We start from the raw sequence: 25,981 nt of genomic DNA on the forward strand, positions 1-25,981 counted from the left end.
TGCTATTATTCCTAGGACTAACAGAGGATGGATTAGGCCAGAGAGCTATTTCTATGCTTCCTAAAGCACTGGTCCATAGTTCCACACAGAGATGCCAGAACAAAGCAGCTCATTTGGCGGCCATAACTGTGTGCCTTGTAAGCCTCCAACTACAGGGAGTGTAACTGACCGGGGGCCCAGCTGTGCTCTGAAATCCATCCCCACGTTTGCACAGAGGCCTCCCTTCCCACCAGCTGTTCCTCGCCAGTCACGTGCTGGGGCAGGCCGTTCCTGGGGGCCTCGGGACTCCTCTAACAGCCAACTTTGGCTGGAGCACTCTTCGTCAAAACTCCCTTAGTCTGAAGGACAAGCGAGCCTGCCCGCCCTGCGGTGTCTCTGCTATGGGTCACTCGTGCATCATGGTCTGGGGCTTTCCCAGCCTCTCCTGGCTCCCTCCATACTTTTCTCATGCTTTTCTCATACTTTTCTCATACTTTTCTCATCCCATCTTAGTGCCTGATTCTTACAGGACGTGGACTAACACAGTGTGGCATTCAAAGCTCTCGTGGCCGTGACCTACATTCCAGCTTGGTTCCCAGAGGCGCCTCCTGCTTTCCCAGCTGGGAGCCTGGGACCACGCCCCCTCACGGAGCCAGCGCTCACCACCTGGCCACTTAAGCCTCCTGGATCCCGTTTGTCAGTGAGGGGGCGTCACGCTTCTCATGTGTCACCTTCTCTAAGCCTCTCAAAACCTGACAGCCAGGTATCCTCTTTCCCTTCTGGCAACTTCCAGGACTTTTGCCTTTGAGTTTTTTAATAAGCTTATTAATAGTAATAACTATTTCTTACTTTGAAGCCCTAAGAGTCCCCAGCTTGTGTAGCACAGACATTCAAATATTTGTAAAATGTAATTGGAAAGTTGGAGGAAACTATTCTAATGAATTTAATTTTTAATGTTCAGGACTTCCAACAGCTCACATCCATTTGGCTTGATGTGGCAACACTGAACTTGAATGAATAAAAAAAAAAAATCCTGTGTATCCAAGCACTTAGGACAGAATGCAGTATGTAGTAACTCAATTTAAATCTCTGCTTAAAATTCATCATCTACTTTGCCTAATTTTTCCCCCCAGAGTGGGATGACATGAAATTCTCAAATAGTTTTGGGTTTGTCTGTGTACATGAACATGGACCAGGGGACCAAGGAAAAAAGAGCTGTAAGAGAAATGCTTCCTCCTCTCACAGAGCGCCCTGGCCCTGGCACCTGGCGTTCCTGCCCTTGGGCCCCTCCAGAAAGGGAGAGGGAGGCCCTGGCACGTCAGTGAGCTTTCCTGGGTAAGGTGTACACACGGCTGTGAGAGCGGGCACCGGTGAGCGCAGTCCCCGGGGACTCTCATTTCCCACACACGCCCGATCATGTCTGGCCCTTCTGTGGTTGCCGTTCATCGAGTGCATGTTGCTTTCGGTCCTCGCCACAGACCCATCTGGTATAGGACAGGCAACGGAGGCTCTGTGACCAAGTCACACTGCTAGGTCACTGCGAGGTCACTGACCAATCCTTGGGAAGTTTACTGTCGGTGTCCAAGAGATATGCTAATCATAGAAAATTCCACTTCTTCCCCCAGCCTCATCGCAGTGCTTTCTCGGGCAGCGTTCTTGGGCAATTCAGCCCAAGGAAGTTGGCATAGGGTCAAAGGCCAGGTTGGGCACCTGGGCGGAGTGCAGCCCTGGTGCCAACTCAGCAGCTGCAGGTGCAGGCTGTGACTCTTTCACTCCGGGCTCCAGCCATTTCCGGTTCAGATCACAGGGTTCAGGTAAGACTTCCTCAGGTGGAACGCGGGAAGAGGGTGGCTAGTGCAAGGATCAGATAGCACCTGCTGGGACGCTCGTTTATTAATGATTTAACAAGGGCGATCACATGGGGCAGCTGCCGTTTTTTTCTCTGCCCTCACTTTCCTCGCCAGCAGACCTGACAAGCACACCAGATGGATGGGTCCAGCAAGGAGGAAGCGGAGGACAGCACCTTCACCAACATTCCCCTTGCGGATGACACAGGTAAGGGAGGGCCCGGTGACCTCCAGACCACAAAATTCAGCAACTTCTCGGCGGCTTTTCAAAGGGATAATTTTTATAATAATAGTAAAACAGACTCATTGTAGAAAGTTTAAAAAAATATAGCTACAAAAATAAGACCAAAAGTTTTTATTGATGAGCTATTTTTTTCCTTTTAAATTAAGTGATTATTTTTAAAGTTCCCATGGTTGTGGTACATGGACTTTAAAAAAATAAATCAACACATAAACTTATAAAATGTTTATTTCCTAAAAGCTCAGGAAACATGACTTTGAGGTTGTTACTAAAAACAACCTGTGATATTATATTTTGTTCAATTAGAGTCAATTTCTTCTCTACTTTGTAAAACAATTTTTATCATTTCTGAAAAATAAACTAGAATGTGTTGCCATTCACTTACAGAATTGTTTCAGAAAATGTCTCATTTTTAAGCAAGGGCAAAGTTTGCTACATTCAACCTGAGAGAAGGAAAAAGGGGCATGCGTGGCAGTTCTAAAATGCTGATGGAATAACTACCCCGGAGAAATTAACAATGCTGAATTGTTCACTGTTAACTGGAAACACTTCAAACCGATAAGCACCCACGTCTTGGTGTGTGTGTGTGTGTGTGTGTGTGTGTGGCCTGGTTTGTATCCAGTTCCTGCAGCACAACCCTAGTAAGAAGCCAGGACTGTGGCTAAGCCGTGGGGGTTACTGATTTTGATTAACAGAGAGCAGAGCATGAATATTTAACATCAATTGCTCTTTCACACAGCCACGCTTCTCCACTTTCTCCCTAAATGCTCAGATTCAAAAGGCCTCTTTCAAAGTGCAGCCAGACAATTAGCACAAACCTCCAGCCAGCCAGAGCTAAGCCTCCCCTCCTGGCACCGCATAAACATGCTGGGAGTTTTGGAAATCAAAGAGGAGCATTCTCAGCTTTTATGAAGGAAGGAAAGAGATGGCGTTCTGGGGCTGTTGGAGCAAGGGGACACCTTGGCTTGAGCGTACTCTTTCCAAGAAGTTTCAGAAAATGACAGCTGCAGAAGGCAGCGAAGGAAGAAAACAAAGACCAGAGGAAACCCGTCTCCTGGCTTCTAGGAGGCGGGATGAGCCAGGAGCCCGTGCGGGGAGCCTGGCCTTGCCGTGGGCGCGCACCCTGCGCAGAGAGAGCTTGCTTGCTCCGAATTCGCCTGAGCGAGTTCTTTCTCGATTGTAACGTGCACTGGGCCCGAACGGGGGACCGTTGGTGCGGCGGGGCAACGAGCCATTCTGAAGCCACTCTCTCCTCCAGTTCTGGGTGCGGCGGACAAAAGCATTGGAGGAGGGCGGGGGACTTGAGGTCAGGCGTTCAGTCCACTGCTGGCGCCCCTCCCAGTCGCTCGCTAACCGAGTCTGAGGCCGTGGACAGAAAGGCTGAGTAAGCTAGTAAGCTAGGACGGGGTAAGCGCTTCTCCTGGGTTGGCAGAGACAGTGGTGGCGCAGGGAGCGTCCCAGGGCTCTCGCTAGCACTCGCCTCCTCCTAGCGCTGCTGAGAGGAGTCGCAGACCCGCAGGGCACAGAGGGCCTGTGGGGATGGTGCAGCGCGGTAACTGGCGGTGGGGGGAGGGGGGGAGCACTGACAGGTGCTGTTCCAGCCCTCCAAGGTGTCAAATAGAAATTGTTCATCCACTGGTAAGGACAGTGCGCCGAAACATCACGTGCTTTGGCTTTTGGAGACAATCGTCTCAATTTGATTATGGTAACACTGGTTCTCCGTGGTTAATCAGAGGTTCTCAATCTTTGATAAGTAGACACAGGAAAGCGAATCATTAGGAAATGCAACTTGGTTAACAGACGTGGTGGAGCCTATGCAAGAGTACCGTGTTAAAAATGTGTGGCTTGTATTATTAACAAGTTTAGTATAATGTATTACTTTTCTTTTTGCTCTACATTATATATTACTATATACATGGAAAGGAGGTCCAGAGAGGTTCAGTGACTTGCCCAAGGTACACTCTGGCTACCTATGTGTTGTGCTTGAAGCTGCTCGGCATGGAGGCTGTGGGACAAGGAACGTTCATCGTTACTTCTGATTGGACGCCAGGCCTCAAGCACTCGGGGGCTAATTCCCAGCGTGGCTGCTCGAGACCCAGTCACGTGCCGCCCCTCCCCCCCAAACCGGGAGTCATAACACAGTCTCTCACTCGAAGTACAGCAGGAGAAAGGAGAAGATAGTTGCTAACTCTGAGAGAAAGCTTTCTGGGAAGAGGACTGAAGGCATGACCTTTGGTTTACCTTCCAATCTAATTTACGTTGGGGACCCTACTCCCTGTCCGTCTGCAGGCAGCCGGGTCCCCCAGCTGGCCAGGCGGCAGTCAGCCACGCCCATCACAAACCAGTTTGGGCTCCCTAACCCGTGAAGGTTAGTTGTATGGATTTCCCACCCGATATCTCGATATCTCCCGTAGAAACAAGGTGTTAAATGATAGGGTTCTAGAGCAGCTTTAACCCCACGCTTCCCAGACTGCGGGCCAAGGGGCCCCGGGGAAGCGCGGCAACCCCCCCCCCCCCCCCCCCCCATCACACCCTGCAGGAACGAATGGCTACAAGTTGTTCTCCATCTCACAGTAGATGAGCCACTTTCCTTCCACTGACATCCCTTTCAAAGCCGGGTTTTCTGTGGTCGCTGCGGTAAAAGCAAGTTCTCTTTAAAATCGGCGCGGAGAACGTAACGATGTGTCAGTCTGGGAGGAGGGGAGACGCTGTGAGATGCCCCGGAGGCTCGCCCATACATCCCCTAAGTAGGTAACTGTGTGTTTCCAGAGTGAAATTAAAAAACGGAAACATCTTTCCATTGAGGCGTAGTATTGTTTTCAAATGGTTACTGAGCTTGAAGGACATAAACACTTATATTAAGGTGTTTGGACCTAAACAGCAAGGAACTCTTTAATATTTTTCTGGGCTTCGGAACACTGTGGGAAAACTGCTCAGGCTTAAGGGCAGCGTGAGCCAAGGCAGTCCGGGGGTCTCTGGGCCAAGCCCCGCTGTAGCTGGGCCGGCTTCCCTTCCGGGGGAGACGCAGGCCTCCGAGCGAACATCTGATGGTGCTGACCGCTCTTCCCTTCCCTAGTTTCCGCTCTCTCTCCGGCCTGGCTTGGGCGCTGCCACCCTGCTCAGGCTCCCCTGGAACCTCTCTCTCATCATCCCTTCCTTCAGATGTTTCCCTAGGGCTCTACGCTTGGCCTACTTTCTTCCCTTCCCAGACACACTCTCTGCACGATGTCACCCACTCCCCGGAGTCTCCTTCTCACCACCCAGTGTGCTGGGCACCAGCAACTCAGGGACAAAGGGTGCACATTCAAACACCCTGGGGGCCAGGCGATGTATTTGCAGAACAGAGGCAATGGTGTTTCCTCGTTTATCTTATTCAGTTTTCAAAATAAACTATTGAAATGTCTATTCTTTTTTCAGTTTATTGGCTTTTTCATCATGCATCATTTTTTTAGTTAAATTTGTTTTTTTATTCCGATGGGGTAAGAACGTTTAACATGAGATTCTACCCTCTTAACAGCTTTTTAAGTGTATGATAGGGTATTGTTACCTATAGTCACAACGTTATACATCAGATCTCTAGAACTTACTCATTTTACACACCTGAAGTTTTATACCTGTTGATTAGCCACTGTACCTTCCCCAGCCCCACAACCTGCCACCAGCAACTGCAACCATCATCCTGTTCTTTGCTTCCAGGAATTTATGTCAGATTCCTCACGCCTCCTGTAATATAAGTGGAATCGTACATCATTTGTGACTGGCTTATTTCACTTAGTAAAATGTCTACGAGGCACCTGTCATGGCGTATTGCAAGATTTCTTTCTTTTTCAAGTCTTAGTAATATTCCACTGTGTGTATATACCACATGTTTGTTTACCCAGTCACATGTTGATGGACATGTTTCCACATCTTAGCTGTTATGAAGGGGCAGCAATGAACATGAGAGTGCTAATATCTCTTTAAGATCTGGATTTCAGTTCTTTTGGATAAACATCCAGAAGTAGGAATGCTGGGTCATATGGTAGCTCTTTTTTGAAATTTTGAGGAACCTCCATCATGTTTTCCATAGTGACTGCATCATTTCGCCTTCCCACCAACAGTGTAAAAAGGCTCCGATTTCTCCACATCCTCACCATCACTCATAGTCTTTGTTTCTTCGAGGGCCACCCCAGCAGGTGTTAGTGAGGTGATCGCTCACTTGCTGTGGTTTTGGCTTGCGTTTCCCTGCCACGTAGTGACACGGAGCACCTTTGCACATGTCTGTCGGCTGTTTGTATGTCTTCCTTGGTGAAGTTCCAGTCCTTTGCCCATTTTTAATCAGGCTTTTAGTGCTTTTATCCATTCTGTGGGCTGCCTTTTTACTCTTGCTTGTTTCCTCTAGCGCGCAGAAGCTTTTTAGTTTGATGTCTCTCAACTGCCCATTTTTGCTTTTTTTGCTTGTACTTCTGGTGTCGTAGCCGTGAAATTACTGCCAACACCAACGTCATGACGCTTTTTCTTTATGTTTTCTTCTAGAAGCTTTACAGCTTCTGGTCTTTCGTTTAAGTCCTTGATCCATTTTGAGTTGTTTTTTTTTTTTTTTTACTTTTTAAAATTTTTTTGGTATATGGTGTCAGATAAGAGCTCAGTTTCATCCTTTTGCATGTGGTTATTCAGTTTTTCCAGCACCGTCTATTGGAGAGACTGTCCTTTCCCCACCAAGTGTTCCTGGCTCCCTTGCTGAAGATCAGCTGACCCCATGTGTGTGGATTTATTTCTGGGCTCATACTCTGTTCCATTGGTGTACATGTCTGTCTTTATGCCAGTGCCACACTTTCAAGTGACTGAAGTCTGTAATATAGTGCGATGCCCCTGGTTTTGTCCCAGCCCCACCTCGCCACCCGAATGCTTTTGGCTATTTGGAGTCTTTGGTGGCTTCATATGAATTTTACGATTGTTTCATTTTTCTGTAAAACATGCCATTGGGATATTGACAGAGAATGGAATACATTGAATCTGTAGATTGTTTTGGGTAATATGAACATTTCAACAATAGTAAAGATTTGTGAGATAAGAACTAGAAAACATTGATAAAGAAATTAAAGATGCTACAAACAAATGGAAAGTCATCATGCACCTTTTATATCTCATGCAGGAATTGCTTTTAATGTAGTTTATTTCACAATGGTGTCTCAAGTTTAATTCTTTCAACCAAAGATATGCTTTGTTTGCATATCAAATATAGGGGAACTTCCTTCATTTCTCACGACCATTTTCCTTGGAACACAGAGTCAACTTTGACAAGATTTCATTTTCTATTTTTGGCTGAGGTAAGAGAACAAGAAAAGCTTGCTTTCCTCTTAAACCTACTGTAAGAAAGGCAACCCAGCGATTGTTACTGTACAATGGCAGCCGGTGCCGAGCGTCCCTCGAGACCCAGCCAGGTGGGGGCGGAGGCTAGGGGTGGGGTGGGGGGTGGAGTGCATGCCCTGCTCAGGGCACAGAGCTGCTTCTCATTTCTAGCTGACTGTTGCCATAAAAAAACTAGAAATGCAGATAAACTTAATTTCCCAGAGAAACATTAGAATTATGGGGGGGAGGTTGTGCAACTTCCTGATTTTTCCATGTTTTTCACTTAATCCTCATTTAAAAATAGCATCATCAATGTCCAAACAAACCACATCTGCAGACAGATGTGACTGTGACTTCAGAAGTAACTATTTTCAGACTTCTGCTCTGGAATCTCGATCACTTGTCTTTATCTCTCTTCGGAATCTGATTCCTGAATCAGCTGCTAGACACCTAGATATATTCCAGGTGTCAAACACACTCATCTTCCCCAGTCTGCTCCTAACCCTGATTCATAATTTTAATGAATGGTCCCTTTATCCAGCCACTTACTTAAGCTAGAGATTCATATCTCATTGTCCCATTCTTATCTCTCACTCCCCGATGAATCACCAATTTCTGTTGACCTTGAACATGTTTCTCCAGTAAATCTGGCCACCTTGAACCCTATTACCCCTCCCCTGATTATAGCCCTCATGGTCTCCCACAGAAACCACAGCACCAGCTTCCCAACTGTTCTCCTGTTTCAGTCCTTATCCTTTCAAGTCTGTCCTCCACACTGACCACTGACCGCCCCACTCCCTCTCCTTGCAGCGAACAATCAATGCCTCTCGTCCCCTGGTGGACGAAATCCAAGACGCTCAGCACGGCGTTTATTTAAAGTTTCCCTCTTCCTGGCTCAACCCATCTCTTCAGTGTCATTTCCGACCACACAGCTTGGGCTCAGCAGGAAACACTTGCTGTCCCGTCCGCATGCTGTCGACTTCGTTCTTCTGAGTGTGTGCCTGCTGTGTCCTCTCTGCCTGAACTAACACCGCTCGCCCTTCTCTTGCCTGGCTGATTCCTACTCATCCTGTGAGGACTCACTCCGACATCACCTCCTCCAGGAAGCCTCCGGTGACTTTCCCAGTCTCCTCTCTCTTTCCTGAAAACCACACGCTCATCCCTACCCACATTATTCGCAGCACATTGTGCTTTATGTATATGTTTCCTACCCAGCAGACTGAGCTTCTATAGGATGGAGGCTAGGTCTTAAAATGTCTGTACTTCCAGCACCTGGCACTTAAATAGACACTCAACACATCTTTTTTCCAAACGATTGTGTCTGAGTTTGTGGGTATATTGGGGTGAAGGCCAGTTAGGCAGGCCATCCCCTAGCTGAGAATGTACTCCTAGCGTCAGCTCTCTTATATTATTTCTACGTTTTAGAGTTTCTTTCCTATCTCCCCCGCGCCCCCCCCCCCCCCAACCGTGCCGTTGAGCTGTGCTTCCGGAAAACATTTATTGAACACATACCATCTATACGCCAGGCCCTGGCTATTTGAAGAGTTGACTCAGGAAGGGCTTGAACTTTGAGGTCAGAAATGCCGGAATCAGAATCTGTTCGACTTTGAGCAAGTTATTTAACATCCCTAAGCCTGAGTTGCCTCGGTTGCAAAATGGTCTAAGAATATATCTCCGTATTGTTTTGGAGATTAAATGAAATCATAAAGGAAACTTCTTGAACTAGCCCGTTCATTCGGTACATGTGAGTTTCTCCTCTGCCCACTTCAAGGAGCTGACACAAAAGTTTCTTTAAAGGCTCCAAGAGTTGTTCGCCTCAGTTGCCATGGTAACAGCGGCGTCCCGGGGACGCTGCCCTGTAGGCCAGCTCTGCCTGTTGACGTCCCTCTGGTAAGAAAGCTCTCGGAAGAAGGGGGAGGTGGCCGTGCAGAAGCTCTTTAAACAAGAGCGTGAGCCCTTTCTGATGAAAATAATACAGCTCCTCTTCTGCCTCTCATGCCGGCCCTCCCCTCTTCCCCGTCGATGTTCTTCCCGGGGCGGCTCTCCTTTATGCTCCCGCGCCCGGCCCGGCTCTGCCCGCTGAAACCGCTCCTGAGTAATATTCAAAGCGGCTCTGCATCTGCTTTTGGCCTCAGCCAATTAGCCCTCCTTGCAAGCTTGTAATGTGCTTCCCAGAGAAGTGGCGCGGTTGTTGTGTGCTCTCATTTGGCGCGGCTTCCTCCCACTCCATGGAAAATGCAACAATGCCCGCCTCACGCCCTGCTGAAAGCAGCCTGGGTCTGAAAAGCTTTCAGAGGGCCATCTGCCGCCCCCTCGGCCAAGCAGAAGATCAGACACGCGGCCCTGCATTAGTTAGCACTCCAAGTGAACGGTATCAAGGGCCTGTATTCCTTTTCATCTCACCCTCCCTTATAGACGGGCTAAAGAAGGACATGGACTCGGGCTCCCCAGCTGGGAGACACAGCGAGCCCCAGCAGGAGTCTAGTCCAGGAAACGGGAGCGGCCTTTCTTTTCTGGCGGCAAATGGAGCCGTGTTTGCAGCCAGCACCAAGCTCCCCAGTCTGCGGCACTGCCGCTAATGGCCTTGCCGGGTTCCACGGGACCACACGGGAGGGCACTATGCCGACGAGAGCCCCAGAGCGCAGGCATCGCTAAGTGACGGGTACACAAGGCTGGGGCGAGTGTCCGCCGCCGCGGGTGTCGCTGGGGAACAGGGAGGCGCTCCCTGCGTCATCTCAGCGGACACCCTCCAAGGGACTGGGCCATGAGCGTTCATTTGCAAGATTATTCGGACATCCTTCTGGATGTCAAAGAGATCATCTCAACTAAGGTAGACTTTTTTCCTTTCCTTTCTTTTTTTTTTTTAAGTGAAATTGAACAAAGTACATTTCATTGCACCAGCAATGGCAGGAAGCTTCAGCAGATCTTAATTGACATTCGGGATCCATATAAGTACAGATAACGGCACTGGCCAAGTGAAATATCTGTCCCTGTGAGCGGAAGATAACACGGACAGTGGCATTAGGAATACCTCCCCCAGTCTGGCAAAATGCCTTAGAGACTTGGCATGAGAGATTCAGTGGGAAAAAGGATTGACCCCGCTTCCCGGCAGCTCCTGGCTGAGGGGGACGGCTCTGGGTCACGGATGTGCTGCTAGAAATTGTAAACGCTCTCTCTGTGAAAACACCTTCAGTCAGAGGAAATCCACTTTCCTCTGAAATAAATGATCTAGCTGAAATAAATGATCTAGCATAATGCAAAACCCAGTTTTAATAAGCAAGCTTAAGAAATGGTGTTAGGGCAGTATCTAAATGTTTCCAGCAATCAAGAGTGTTCTCTGATGTCCTCGTAGAAGGGTAAGTATTAATACTCTGACTCTTCCTTTCAAACATAAACCAACTAGCAGTAGCCTTGGATTGGCGACGTGTTTTTCCTTCTTTGTTAGATTAGCCCTACCCCCACCAAATGGGAGTGAGAATGTTTTGTGTTAACTGTATATGAGATCTTCGTAAATGTGCTAGTTTATTTTTCTAGAGAAAAACTCAGAGGACCCTCCCCAAAATCAGGGGTGAACTTTATTTACCCGAGCGCAAGCGCTAAGGAGATGCTGACCTCTGCCGGGTCCTCCTCCTGTGGAGAAGGGGGGCCAGGTGGTCATCTTCCAACATGGAGACCTTCGTTTCATAAAGGCCCCGGCTGGACCGGGTCAGCTGTGGACACACGCCCCCTCTCAGGCCTGCTGGCTACCTGACTTGGTCAGGATTCGAGGGCTGGAGCCTCGGTCCCTCAGATGCCTTTGGGGTCCCTTGAGAAACCCTGTCCTCTGAGCCCTCAAAGAGAACCCCGAGTGGAGCGAGGAGGAGGAGAACTCTAAAAGAACAGGACAAACGGGTGAGCCAGCCTCAGCGGGGCCCGCAACCCCAGGAATAAACATGCCCCATCACCCCGAAGCTGCGAGTGACCCCACTAGAAACAGCACGTGCTCCGGTCCCAGAAGCACCGTTCTGCACCAGCTTCCCCCGAAGACATGTTTCGCTTTCGCAGATACTACAGTGTTTACGTTCAGTCCTCAGCGTTGGGATGGGAGGGACTCAGAGGCGCCCCGTGAACGGTCTGGGAGACTTGTGTCCCCTCGCTGCCTCTCTGTTAGTGTCACCAGGGCCATCCCTCCGCCGGCCTCCCAGGGATGCACACGGCCAACAGCCGCCTCTCCGCAGCCCTGGCCGGCCCTCTTCCCCAGGTAGTCCTCGATCCCTCATTTCTCCTCGCGCAGGTGACTTTCCCTGGTCAGCTGAACGACTTGGGCTCGCAGTACTGGGCTGTGCGCATGCACAGCTCTCTTGTGGCGGGTGGCATGATGTCAGTGAAAGCTGTTTGAGAAAGCCTTCCTCTTCGATCACACCCTTCCTTTCCTGCCCCTCGGGGTCGTCACTGCCTTCTCCCAGCAGACGAAGGACCATTATTTTCTGTCCACTCGTGATATTTTGCTTTCACTTTCATTCCTGGTGGCAAGGGGAGTGGGTTTTCCTAAGGTCGCCATAACTATCGAAAGCTTCTTTTATAAAAGCATTTAGAAGATAGTTTTCAACGATGTTTCTTACCCTTTTCTATTTTAGAATTTTAAACAGCTTGAGCTTCATGATGTTAACTGTTGCTCAACTCACACAGTGGATTCCTATCCCTTCTGCTTTAAACTGGTGGGAGAACAGAATTTCTGTTAATAAGATGTAACGAATGTATAATTTGAGGGGCTCAGTCACACTTGGCAGTGACGGTTGGCCCCTAAATACTACATTTCTCAGCCAGTGCCTTTCTGTGAACTATTTAGTGATTGCTCAAGGAGATCCTACATTTCAAGGAATTCCTTAGAGAATGATTTTCATTGCCTCACTTTTTAGGTTGGCACATTATCTTTTTTCCCCAAATAGGTGATCATGTGATTGTGAAAGGCATTCGGCAAATTGAGAGCTAACTGATCACATTTTAAAAGTAAATTCATAGCAAACTGACCATTTTTAACAAGCAAACGGTGTGTGTAATATTTCCTTCATGTTCCAAACACATCTTCAAACGTTTGGGGTTTTTTTTTTACTTTTTTTTTGGAAGGCAGAGAAACTAAAGCAGGTGTCGGAGAGCTGTGATCGATCAGCGTTTGTGCCAGTGCTCCTACATGCTCTCCATTCGGGTGTTGGTTAGAAACCAGCCGGTTTCTTTAGAGTTCCTACTTATGGCGACTCTTCAGATACTTGATACTACCTGAAACAATAATGCCTTACTCATCACAAAACTAAGAGAGTCACACAAATATTTGGAGTAAGCCCAATTTTCCTAGCCAGTCATGCCTCTCTTAGATGAATAACGGTATAACACATACTGAGAACTTATTACACACCAGGCACAGTGCTAAGAACGTCACATTCGTGATCTCATTTCATCCTCATAAATGCCGTGTGATAAGTATATCCCCGTTTCTCAGATTGAAAACCGGGGCTCCAGGAAGAGCCGTCTGTATAACGACACAAAGCTGGAATTCCAGCCCAGGTCCGAGTGCCCTCAAGGCTGCTGTGGAATGACAACGTCTCGGGACAGGAGCGACGGGACAGGCAGCATCCCTGTGTTATGCTGACCCGCGTGGAGCAGCCAGGCGCCCACACTGCAGCTACTGGGCAGTGAAATGTGGTTCCCCTGGCCACGTCACGGGGTCCGTGTTTCAAAATGTAATCACAGAATCGGAGGGCGAGAAGAGCCCCAGGGGCTCTCTGATGGGACGGGAGTGCGCTCGGCCCCCGGAAGGCAGAACATAAAACTGTCGCTCCGATGTGATTACAGCCGTGTGGAAGTGATTTACGTATTGGGTCTAGGATGGGAAGAGGACTTGGAAAACTTTACTTATTTGTGTGAGTGAATCATAGGTTATTACATTTTCATGTTATATTTGTGTGATAGCTTTTTTCTTAAAAATAAGATGAGCACTAGTTTTCTAACATGTGGAAGCAAGATAGGAATGCTACCGTGAGTGCGGATCTTGAGGGGCATGTGAAAATCTGACTTGTTGGTAACATTTTAAAAAGGTGTTAGTTTTATTGTTTTAAGGACATGGAAAGGAAGTGTTTGGCTCAGGTTTAAGCATTTACAGTTTGCATATGATTAGATAGCTAAAATCACTGCTGCTCCTGGAAGGCGTAGCTCAGTGGATTGAGCGCGGGCTGCAAACTAAAGTGTCGCAGGTTCGATTCCCAGTCAGGGTACATGCCTGGGTTGCAGGCCTTAGCCCCAGCAACCGCACATTGAAGTTTCTCTCTCTTGCTCTATCTCCCTCCCTTCCCTCTCTAAAAATAAATAAATAAAATCTTTAAAAAAATTTCTAAAAAAAAATCACTGCTGCTAAGGCTTACTAAGTTTTCACATACAAAAAATATGGATGCTAAGGCTAACACTTCTTTTGTTCGTTGTTTATGGAGCATGCTTTTTCCTTACGTAGCACTGAAAGGAAATACTCACATATATCTCAAAATCTCTCCCCCCTCAAATACTTGCTAATTATTAAAAGAAGAAGGAGTGAGACACCACCATAATCGAGGCATCCAAGTTAACCTCACTGGTGAACAGAGAGAGATTATGTACCACTGAATAGGGTGCAATGAGAACACAGCATCACTCCTGTGGCATTTTTGCCAACTTACTGATATGAAGAATCATTAAAAATAACTCCTCTGCAATCTTGAAAAGCATTCACGGCATGTCAAGTAAGGAGTGAGGAATTGTCTTGGGCCGAAGGGGGCAAAGCCACAAGACAGGTAAATGCAAGGTACATTCTGAACCAGGAGCTTTTTGCTGTAACAAACATTGTCAAGGAAACTGGTGAAACTTCAGTGCACTTTATTTTTTCTTTTTTTAAAGATTTTATTTATTTTTAGAGCGGGAAGGGAGGGAGAGAGAGAGAGAGAGAGAGAAAGAGAAAGATTCAGTGTGCGGTTGCTGGGGGCCGTGGCCTGCAACCCAGGCACGTGCCCTGACTGGGAATCAAACCTGCGATGCTTTGGTTCACAGCCCATGCTCAATCCACTGAGCTACGCCAGCCAGGTACTTTAAAGATCAAATGATATTAATGTGTGAATGTCATTGTCCTCACTTTGTTGGCTGTCTTGTGATTGTGAAGGAGAAGATCCTTCTTTGAAGGAAATACAGGCTGACGTGTCTGGGGGGACAGGGCATTGGTTTGGCAACGACCTCATCAATCACTCAGGAAAACAAAGAATCCTTCTTGGCATGTTTGTAAATTTCTGGTAGTTGAGGTTGTTTCAAAATAAAAGTGAAATTCAAGCAAGCCAGAGGGACTGTGCCGAAGGGTGGCATTTACCGTGTCTGTCTAGTCCCCCTGCTCCCCTCCCTCTGTGCCTCGTGCGTCCTGGAAGCAAACTCACCCCTTCCTCCATTTTATTTCTCTAAGACATCTTTTTGCACGCATCAGTAAAGCTGCAAGAGGCAGTAGGAAGTTTTGACAGACATCCCTAATCCTAATGATGGTATTTGCACGTGCCCCTCAAAATCTTCACTCAATTCAGGATTCATGTCCTTCCACACATTATTCCAGAAAACTTATTTTGAATGAATTTTGCCACTAGAGGGCAGCAGCGCACCGTCTCAAAGAGAACACAAACGTGATCAAGCCGCCAGCAGTTCCCCACCTGTGCCTTTAAATGGCATTCTTGGTGTGTTTTAGTTTATTCCGAATATCTGGCCAGTTGTCGGGCATGTGTTATGGTGAGGGGACATCGGCTTCACTCCGGGTGATGTTCCATGTGCGCCCAATGTCCTCCTCTGGGTGAAGAGCCGAGACTCGAGCCTCGAGGAAAATCACTTCTCCCTGGGATGCGCCGAGGGGCCGTAGGATAATCTGATAGGAAGTAGTGTGAGTTCTGGGGTGAAGAGACTGTGGACACCCAGTGTCATCCTCTAAAGCAACTGAGACACGTCTGCTTTCTACGGGGTAGAAAAAGTAAGGAGCCCGAGAAGAGCACTCATTCACCCATTCAACTAATATTTGTGGACACCAGCGTACTTGGCAATGAGGCTGAGTTAGTGCAGATCAGCTGGTGGGGCCCCCAGGCGCTGAAGGAGTCAGGGACGGGAGGTCTCTGTTCAAACACAGTCAGTGCTCACAGACCACGGCGCCGGGCAACCTTCCCCCGGGTCTTCCCGCTTCATCCTCCCGGCAGACAGGAGACCCAGCCCCGGAACTCCCGCTCCTGTAGACAGTCACCTGCGGCAGGGCGGGGCCGGGGCTCTACAGTTGATGACACTTCTCTGGGGTGATGTTAAGCGTAGACTGTGCACTTTTGGCATCAAATCCAGAACACAGCCACAGAGACACTAGCAAGAAAGTGTTCAAACCTGAATAAGGGTTGTGGCCAATGATGCTTGTTAGAAATAAAAAAAAAATACATTTTATTTTAACATAAAACTCTCGGAGGAGAGAAGTAAAACTCTAAGTGAAACTAATGTCCTGAGACGTACAGACCCCCAGGGAGCTGTGTGGGGGAAACTTGTACGAAAGAGAAAGAGGGACTCCAGAATACCTCCGAACGCTGTCATTGATTTCTCCCTGGGTGAACCCCACATGATATTTTCTCGTAATCTGCCTCATGTAGCACATAAAGAAGACCTACTTCAAACTCCAGAATAGCAGAAAGCTCTGGGCTCTTTCCATAGCGACAGGAGCTATTTCTTCCACAGCTTTAAAGGGGCTAGAGCTGATTGAATTAGTTGTCATCAGCCTTTAGACCAGATGCACAGGCCGAGCCCCGAGCCCCGAGGAGCGAGGCCACCTCTGCATCACTCGAGAATCGGAAAGGGAGCCACACCTGTGTTTCCGGCGGGGGTGGCCTCGGTCTGCTTTTGCTGGGATGCGGGTTGCTAGCTGTCCACAGGCTTGTCCTTCTTTCCGACTATCACAAAGTTTGGTGAGGTGGTGAAAAAGAAAGGTGAGGGGGGGAGCTAAAACTAGGACTTGATTTATGCTAAAAACACAAGTTATTGTTGTGCCATCGGCTTGATGCTCCCCCATCCCCAGCTGGTGTAGTTCTCTTCTTTTTCTGACTTGTAGGCATTGCGCTGACACTTTGTGAGAAATCTGTGGCGTTTCCCTCCAGACAAATTATGTAAGGATGGAGAAAGAAAAATAGGCATTTCTTACAAGACTGGAGGTTATTCAGGTTGGAGGTATGGGGGAGAGGCGGTCTTCCTTGGGCCCTGAGTGTCACGGGCTGTTTCTGCTGGTTTGCCAAGGGCACGGGGCCCTGCCTGGCCTTGACCTAGGCAGTTTCTCAGGGTGTGTTTGCACAGAGCAGCTCCAAAGGATAAGGTGGTAATGCCTCCTCCCGTGCCCTGCCGCCCTCCCACTGAAGACTGAACTTACTTTTACCTGCTGAGTTCCTCTCCTGCCCCATCACCCACTGCACGTGCAGGCATCTGCCTGGGGCAGCTGGCTCTCCACTGAGGGACTTGGGGGGCAAGGGCAACAGAAGAAATCCACATAAAGCTCACTGGTAAGCAGGGAGTAAGAGTCCTAGGATGCTGGCCAGGCATCTCATATCTATCCTCTTCCGGCATTCGTGCCATCCTAGCAGGCTAACTCGTTAGCTAGTAAGTAGTGCAAAATCTCAGATCCTGACACAGCCTGACAGAGAAGCTCCCAAGCTGATTATTTTTAGTGCAAGCGGTTACCAGGGAAACAGAAAACTATGAGGATTATGCTTATATATTGAAGCTCTGAGGACTTGCTGTGTGCTAGCAATTCCTGTGCAATCTTCTACAAAACATTAATTATCACTGTACCTCTGATTCCTAAGCCCTTCAGATAATCAGTTTGCCTTTTCGAACAGAACCCCTAGTGATTAGTTGTGACTTGAAAGCAGAACAACTAAGTTTTAGAACAACTTAGTGGGACAGGCACCGAGCTGAAATGATGGATCGTGGTGCATTCACACCTAGAGAAGCAGAGAGACCCACGGCCACAAAAGCTGGAACGGAGTGGCTCAGAGATGAGTCGCTCAGGAGGGGTCACAGAACCTGTGGCGGACTCATCGCTAAGGACACCATGGTTAAAAAACAAATGGAGCATCAAAGGTTCATGCCTAAACATGGGGAACCCCTGACTATAACCCACTGGTATCGTCATTTGATAGTTTCCTCAGTGTTACTTTACACACTACTAGAGACTCGGAGCTACCTCTAGTCCAACCCCTCATCTGAGGAGGTGGGGGGTCTATAGCGAAGCCGCTCATCCCCTGCAGACCTGTGGCCAGTTTTAAATATCTGGACACTCTGCACTGTCTAGTTATAAAAAAACACTAGAATATATTTTCTAACCAGCAAACACGTGAAGACTTGAGTGAACAACTACAGACTGAGCCAGAGCTGGGAGCCGGGTCTTATCGTTGTCAAACCAGTGCTTGCTGCACTTTTGACAGATCAGAGCTTCCCAAACCAGCCATTTGCATACCAACACTGAAGCTTCTGCCACATTAAATTAATCGTTTAATTAACGCCATTTTGAACTTGGCTTTGTTCTAGACAACAGCATCTGCAAACTGAGAGTTGGCTGCATTCATATCTCTTGATTACAATAAGACACTCCACCATTGTGACTCCTTTCCAAAGCTCCCCTTTTCCCATCAGGGGTATATCCTTTGGGAAGCGCTGATGAGACCAGGCTTTGTGTGGAGAGGAATAAGCATCAAGGCTGCATGAGCATTCCTAGTTATTTTCATCTTTGTCACCAAGTTCAAAGCTTGATTTGAGGGAGACCCTAATGTCCTTCTGAATTCCCATTTGAGAAGCTCTGAAAGTACACTGGTAATTTTGTTATCTATTGAACAAATGAATGAAAAGGACTCTGATCAAATCAGCCACCTATTGATTATCACCAAGGAATTACAATCTTGAGAAAAGTGTACACGAACAACCTAATTCGCCAGATAACACTATGGCACAAGATGAAGTTTAGTTTTGAAATCAAGTTTCAGCAAGTAGCATATATGCTCTACTCACCAAATTCAGGGCAGTATTCATTCCCCAATGAATTCAATAACCCTTCAAGGGAAAAAAATAAAAGGAAAATGTGAGTTCTTAATTTAGGAACGAGATGAAACACATTTTGTAAATTAATGAGCGTCAAGTATCAGGGAACACACCTGGTTACACTCGAAAGTTATCAAAATGCCTCCATTTCGCATATTTCACTTTAAAATACCCATAGTGTGTTTAGAAGCCTCTAATTACTTAAGACAAGCTGGAAGTTTTTATGTGTGTGATGAGAGTGTGCCAGCCTGGAAGATCAGCATGATCCGGAAGTTCTCAATTTTGTTGTTTATCATCTCTTCCTCGTGTAATCCACTGCTTTGGAACAACAGTTTTCTTTCTTTTCTTTTTTTTTTTAAAGATTTTATTTATTTATTTTTTTAGAGAGGGGGAGGGAGGGAGAAAGAGAGAGAAACATCAGTGTGTGGTTGCCTCTCACATGGCCCCCACTGGGGACCTGGCCTGCAACCCAGGCATGTACCCTGACTGGGAATCGAACCAGTGACTCTTTGGTTTGCAGTCCACGCTCAATCCACTGAGCCACACCAGCCAGGGCGGAACAACAGTTTTCGGTTTGGAGTTTCCCATTCATTCTCTGTGAAAAATATTTGAAATTTCTGCTCTTATTTAGATGGTGTATGATATTACACCACCTAAATACAAGCTGATTCCAGATAACATGAATGTTCATCATAATCAAATATTTCCATGTAACTTCAGTGGTTTCTATCTGTGCTTGTATGTCTTCTTCATTCAAAAGAATAAAACTTTGTTGCCTATTTTTAAACTAGTTTTTATTGAAAACATAATGCAAATATGGAATGCTATATAAAATAAATACATAGTTTAGTAAGTGTTCGCTTCATGACTAGTTGGCCAAAATTTCGACTCCCTTTTCATATTCACTTGAGTGTACTGTTCTTTTTTTTTTTTTTTTTTTGGTAACATTTTTGTTATTTCAAGGGTAGATCTTAATTTTTAGCGGCAGTATTTTATCCAATTTGCAATGGTTTTTGAATGTTATATTGCTGTCTAACTTTATCGTTATCTTTTTTATGTTATCTTTTTTAGATAGTTTGTCTTAGACTTCCTTTAAAGTTTAAATTATCTGGCAAGGTATAGGTTTGGCTCTGGGATTTGTAAAAAGGTGAATGCTCTAAAATAACCACATCCTACTTTATAACAATCATTTTCTTGCATCCCTTAATTTTTTTTCTCTTTGTCATCCAAGGTGCATCCAACATAAACCACAGGGTTTTTGTCTGTTTTTTAAAAATATGAATTTTAAGTGTCTTTTTTACCTACAGGTTTCTTTCCATTCTTTTCCCCTGGTGCAAATGATTTTCTTTTTGTTAAAGAAAAGGGCTTTGGTTTGTTGTTGCTGTTGTTTTTGTCTTGTTGCTGTTTTGTTTCAGAGCCAGATTTTGCCCATTTTATCCAGGAGGTACATTTACCCCATGTCTCTGCCCTCTGTATGCTGCGTTGAATTTCTACTTCAGGAGCTTGGTCAACCCAGGTTGCAATTTTTCTCTTCTCTTTCTTTCTTTTCTTCTTCCTTCTTCCTCTCCTTCTCCTGCTCCTTTTTCTCCTTCTCCCCCTTCTCCCCCTTCTCCTTGCTCCTGACTGTTTCACAGAAGGTCGTGCACTCTCCTTCTCCCATCAGAAGGGAAACGCCATCTGGAGGTTCCCTTCGTCGTTTAGTGATGTTGGTGCTCAGTGTGTGATGGAAGAGATCAGTGTCTCTCCAACGTCGTCTTCATTATGCCCGACCCCAGAGCCTTTTAGACATCATTGTCTTAACCAGCCTCTTCCCATATGAAACCGTATTTTCTCAAACTTGGAGAGCCACAGTTCCTTCCAATATACCGGAGTGGGCAAAAGGAGGTTTACAGTTATTTGTATGGAAAAAGACATGCAGGCCATGGTTATAACAATAGCATTATTAATGCAAAAGAAGAAAACTGTTTTGCGTGCTCACAACTATAAACCTACTTTTGCCAGCCCCTGTATGTCAGTACCGTAATTCATTTTCTCTCTAGCCTCCGATGATATAAATGCTAGATTTTTTTTGTTGTCTCTCATTCCTGAGGTTTTGGGGTCTGTTTTTCCCAATGATTTTTCTCTCTGTTGCTCAGATTGAATGATTTCTACTGAGGCCTCTTCAAACTCACTTTTCCCTCTTTCATCTCCATCCTGCCATTGAGTCTTTGCAGACAGTTTTTAACTTGAATTATTTTATTTTTCAGACATAAAATTCCCATTTGGTTCTTCTTTATAGCTTCTATTATGTTGCTTACACTTTCATTTATAACTTCTGTCTCAGGGTTTTTTTGTGATCACTTGTTCAAGTATTTTTTTTTTAAAGATTTTATTTATTTTTAGAGAGGAAAGGGAGGGAGGGGAAAGAGAGAGAGAGAGACAGACAGACAGACAGACATCAATGTGCGGTTGCTGGGCGTTATGGCCTGCAACCCAGGAATGTACCCTGGCTGGGAATCGAACCTGGGACACTTTGGTTCCCAGCCCGCGCTCAATCCACTGAGCTACGCCAGCTGGGGCTTGTTCAAGTATTTTTAATAGCTGCCTAAAATCTTTTCCAGATAATTTCAACATTTGTGCCATCTTAGTGTTGGTATCTGTTGATTGCTATTTTCCTGTGAATTAAGATTTTCACGGTTCTTCATAAACCGAGTCACTGTGGGTTGGAGCCTGGATGTTTGGACCCTGACACTGTAAGCCCCTGGGTGTTGCTTCAGTCCCGTGAAACATGTTGACATTGTTGTTGTAGTGGAGACTTGAGTTGCTTGGGTTGAGGCTGCAAGTCTCCGAGCCGCCTTCTTTGGTGGGTGGTTCCATTTCGATTTGGAGAGTCTTTGCAGTGTTTTATTTTTACTTAATTTTTTAAAAATATTGTGCTATTTTTGTTTATTTTTTTCAATTTTATTTATTTATTTTAAGAGAGGGAAGGGAGGGACAGAGAGAGAGAGAGAGAGAGAAACATCAATAAAATCAATGTGCAGTTGCTGGGGGGCTGTGGCCTGCAACCCAGGCATGTGCCCTGACTGGGAACCGAACCTGCGACACTTTGGTTCGCAACCCGCGCTCAATCCACTGAGCTACGCTAGCCAGGGCTATTTTTACTTAATGTTGAGAATACTAATAACAATCAATAAAGTAGGTATTATGATACTGATTTCACAGATAAGAAAGATAGGTGTGAGTTCAGCCGATTACTAGCCCTGTGACATGGGACAAAATGCCCTCTGAACCTTGATTTCCTCACCTGGACAGTGGGGTTGATAATGCCTGCATCATCGGATCGTCTGCGGACTGAGTAAAATCACATGTGATGAGCAGAGCACATTTTAAACCCTAAGGAAATCCTGGACAGTCTTCTTCTTGTTGAAAAACATCAGTTTTGCCAGCTGAATGGGAGCTGATATTGGCAAACAACAGCTCTGGCAAGGGATTAATATCCAAAATATATAAAGAACTCATACAACTCAACACCAAAAAATCCAATTAAAAATGGGTAAAGCATCTCAACAGACACCTCTCCCAAGAAGACCTACAAAGGGCCCACAGATATATGAAAAGATGTTCCACCTCACTGGCTATTAAGGACATGCAAATAAAAACTACAATGAGATACCACCTCACACCTATTAGAACAGCTATTCCCAACAAGATAGGTAATAACAACTGCTGAGGAGGTGGTGGAGAAAAAGGAGCTCCCATTCACTGCTGGTGGAAATGCAGACTGGTACAGCCACTGTGGAAAACAGTATGGTGGGTCCTCAAAACATTAGGAATAGAGTTACCATATGACCCGGGAACCCCTCTTCTGGGTATCTATGTGAAAACTTGAAAACATTTATTTGCAAAGACATATGCTGCCCTGTGTTCCTTACATCATTATTCATGGAGGCTGAGAGAGGGAGACACCCAAAGCATCCTTCGACAGAGGACTGGACAAAGAAGAAGTGGTGCATATTCTCAGACAGCCTTAATCCAAGTCCTTTATTAAATGGTGTATAGATTGTGCTAGTCTACAGATGATCTTTTCATTTCCTCTTTGGTTTCTGTCAAAGAGCAGAAATTGTTAATTTTTATAAAGTTTAATGAATCATTTATTTCTGTTATAGTTATTGGTTTTTTTTGGAGAACTTTGCTAAATTTTGCCAACACTAAGGGGACAAAGATTTTCTTCTCTGTCTTCTAGAAAATTTGTAGTTTTAGCTTTTATGTTCAGTCTATGATCCATTTTGAATGAACATTTTGGTATATGCTATAAGGTGGTATATGCTATAAGATTTGTATATGCAGCCCTGGCTGGAGTAGCTCAGTGGATTGAGCGTGGGCTGCAAACCAAAGTGTCGCAGGTTCGATTCCCAGTCAGGGCACATGCCTGGGTTGCAGGCTACAGCCCCCAGCAACCGCATGTTCATGTTTTTCTCTCTTTCTTTCTCCCTCCCTTCCCTCTCTAAAAATAAATAAATAAAATCTTTAAAAAAGACTATACAATTAAAAAAAAAAGATTTGTATATGCTATCAGGTTGAGGTTCATTGTTTCCCCATTCTGATATCCAGTTGTTCCAACACCATTTGTTGAAAAAAATCTATCCTCTCTTGTGGAATTACCTGGTATCGTAGTAAAAATCAATTAATCATATTATATGTGGGTTTATTCCTGGATTCTATTGTTTCATTTATCAGTGTGTCTATCTTTATATGAAATACTCCATTTATTTTATCGAGATTGCTTTATAATAAGACTTAAAATAAGGTACTACAAATCTTCTAAGTTTGTGGTTTCTTTTACAAATTGTTTTGGCTATTTCCGATGGTTTTTCCATACAGATTTTAGAATCAGTTTCAGACCACAGTCACTGAGAGCAGTGAAACCCTGGGGCCAGAACCGCGACTGTCCAGCTGGCTGTCTACCAGCAGCCGCTGCACTGCGTTGTGTCCTAATAATCTGTGAAGGGTTTGTGCATCTGTGTTCAATTTTCTTCCTTTCAATGTCTTTGTCTAGTTTTTGCTGTTCATATAAAATGATGTTCATATAAAATGAATTGAAAAGTGCTCTTTCCTATTTTATTTTCTGGAAGAGTTTATGTAGAACTGATATAATTTCTCAAAACATTGGGAAGAATTTACCAGTGAATTCATTGGGATCTGGAGTATTCTTTGTGGGGAGGTTAACCTAGTAACGACATAGATACAGGGCTATTCATATCATCTATTCTTGTGGAGTGAATGTTTGTATTTTCTTCTTTCAGAGGATTTGTCCATCTAAATCGTAAATCTAAATGATCAAATTCATCTAAATTACCAAATTTACTGGGGCAAAGTTGTTCATAATATCCCCTTATTAGCCTTTTAATGTCTGTGGGGTCTATAGTGATGTCTTTTTTTTCATTCTTGCTATCTGTAATTTTTGGTGTTTTCTCTCATTTTTTTTCAAAAATAAGTCTACTCAAAGCTTTTAATTTTATTGTTCCTTTAAAAGAACCATTTTTTTGTTTCATTGATGTTTTTAATAGTTTTTCAATGATTGTTTTTTGCTCTGTTGAAGTGTAGCCTATTCTTTGAAATCATTGAAAGATTCCCAGGTAATTCTGATGTGCAGCCATGATTGGGACTTGGCTTCTGTCTCCTTCCTGATTTTTTGTACACTGTACTTACAAATTGCAATGGCATGAGGAACTCCCCGGCTACAGTTCTATTTACACACAGTTCAGCTCTATCCGGTTTGCTTCAGTGCCATTTTATAGCATTATCAGGATTTTGTAACTTCTTAATGCACCGACCCTTTTATCTTGTTTTAATATGATTTTCCATGATTGTTCATAAAGGTAAATATGGACAGAAATTCTCAGGCCATTCAGTTTACTCTTCTTTCAGTTGCCTACTTATGTTATTGAATAATTTTATCTGAAGTTGTCAGAATTCTTTATATTTTCAGAGCTTTACTAGTCTCCCAGGCTGTGGTTTATTTTTAACTTGATTAAAAATGTCTTCTCTTTGTGTTTTAAAACTTTTAACTCTCCCGTTTGTAAAATCATCAAAATGTGAAATATTTTCCTTAATGAACGGCACCGTTTTGGCTGGTTTAACAATTGTTTTCCTATGATGTTGTTATAAACACATCTGTTTTCTAAAAGTTTAGTTTTGTTTTTCACCTTTTATATTTACTTCATTCAGAATTTAGTTTTATTTGTGTGTGAGATGAAGATCTAATTTCATATTTTTATATGAATAGCCAAGTTAACCAAATCAGTAAAAATTTTTCCTTTCTAAAACCAATTAACATGCCCTGGTGGTATGCTCAGTTGGTTAGAGCATCATGCACCGAGGATGCATTTTCGATCCCGGGACAGGGCACGTACAAGAGTCAACCAATGACAGCACAAATAAGTGGAACGACAAATTGATGTTTCTCTCTCAAGCATGTCCTCTTTCACTCTGTCACAAAAAAAAATCAATAAGTAAAAAAAATTCAAAGCCAATTCACAAAGTTATTGTAGCATGTACACTCCCAGCAGGAATGAATAGGTTTTTCCCACAGCCTTACCGACTCATCTTCCTTATCAGACACCTTCATTGTTCAACAACTTACAGGCACAGGCATACCACATTTTTAAAAGTTGCTTTTAAAATTATTACCGCCAGATCCAGTCATTGTACTTCTGTATATGTACCCGAGAGAAGTGAAGGCAGGTTCTCAGAGAGACATTTGCACACGCCATGCTCACAGCAGCAGTCACAACAGTTCAAAGGTGGAAGCAGCCCAAGTGTGTACTGACAGATGTATGGACGAACAAAACATGCACACACAGTGGCATGTTATCCAGGCTTAAGAAGGAGGGGAATTCTGACACATGCCACAACATGGATAAAACTTAAGGATGTAATGCTATGTGAGTCACAAGAAAACACCATTATTCCGCTTACGTGAGGTACCTAAAATAGGCATATTTCAAGAGAGAGAGAGTGAGTAGTGGTCACCGGGTGCTGGGGGAGAGCTGAATGGAGCATTGTTTAATGGGTATGGAGTTTCAGTTTTGCAAAATCTGGTGATTGGTTGAAGAACAATGTGAATATACTTAAAACTACTGAAATATACACTTTTTAATATACATTTTTAATATAACCCTTAAAAGCATAAGGCCATGTATCAGCAAAACGTACTACAAGTAAAAAACCAGACAGACATAGGACTCACGCCTCTAACTCAGGAGACTGTTACTAGCTCGTACTCAACAAATATTGAAAATAAAGATGGTTCACTTTACTGTAAGGGCTAGCTACCACATTTTGCCATGTATAGTGAGCACCCACATTTTGGCCCAAACTTTCAGGAAAAAAACTTTTGTTTTAATTTTTTAATTCAGTTATTTATTTATTATATTTAGAAAAAAACCTATAGTGTTCCAGAGTATTATTTGACATACAGATGTCTTTGTTGCTTTCTAAAGAAACACTTTTAATGCATAAG

The 25,981-nt window shown here is 44.9% G+C and overlaps 1 protein-coding gene across 3 annotated transcripts in view; it reads left to right on the forward strand.

Moving 5' to 3' along the window:
* Positions 1-1,787: 1,787 nt before the first annotated feature.
* SCOC (short coiled-coil protein) overlaps positions 1,788-25,981 on the forward strand; it is a 29,739-nt gene continuing 5,545 nt past the window's right edge. Inside the window, exon 1 of one of the 3 annotated variants that reach the window (XM_028519885.2) lies at positions 1,788-2,034. In XM_028519885.2, coding sequence (XP_028375686.1) covers positions 1,965-2,034 — 70 coding nt within the window. In that variant the 5' untranslated portion in view covers positions 1,788-1,964. The remainder of the gene's footprint in view (positions 2,035-25,981) is intronic. The other 2 variants (XM_028519887.2, XM_028519886.2) reach the window with 2 other exon arrangements.

Source organism: Phyllostomus discolor, chromosome 8, assembly GCF_004126475.2.
Source record: "Phyllostomus discolor isolate MPI-MPIP mPhyDis1 chromosome 8, mPhyDis1.pri.v3, whole genome shotgun sequence".
Taxonomy (NCBI): Eukaryota; Metazoa; Chordata; class Mammalia; order Chiroptera; family Phyllostomidae; genus Phyllostomus; species Phyllostomus discolor.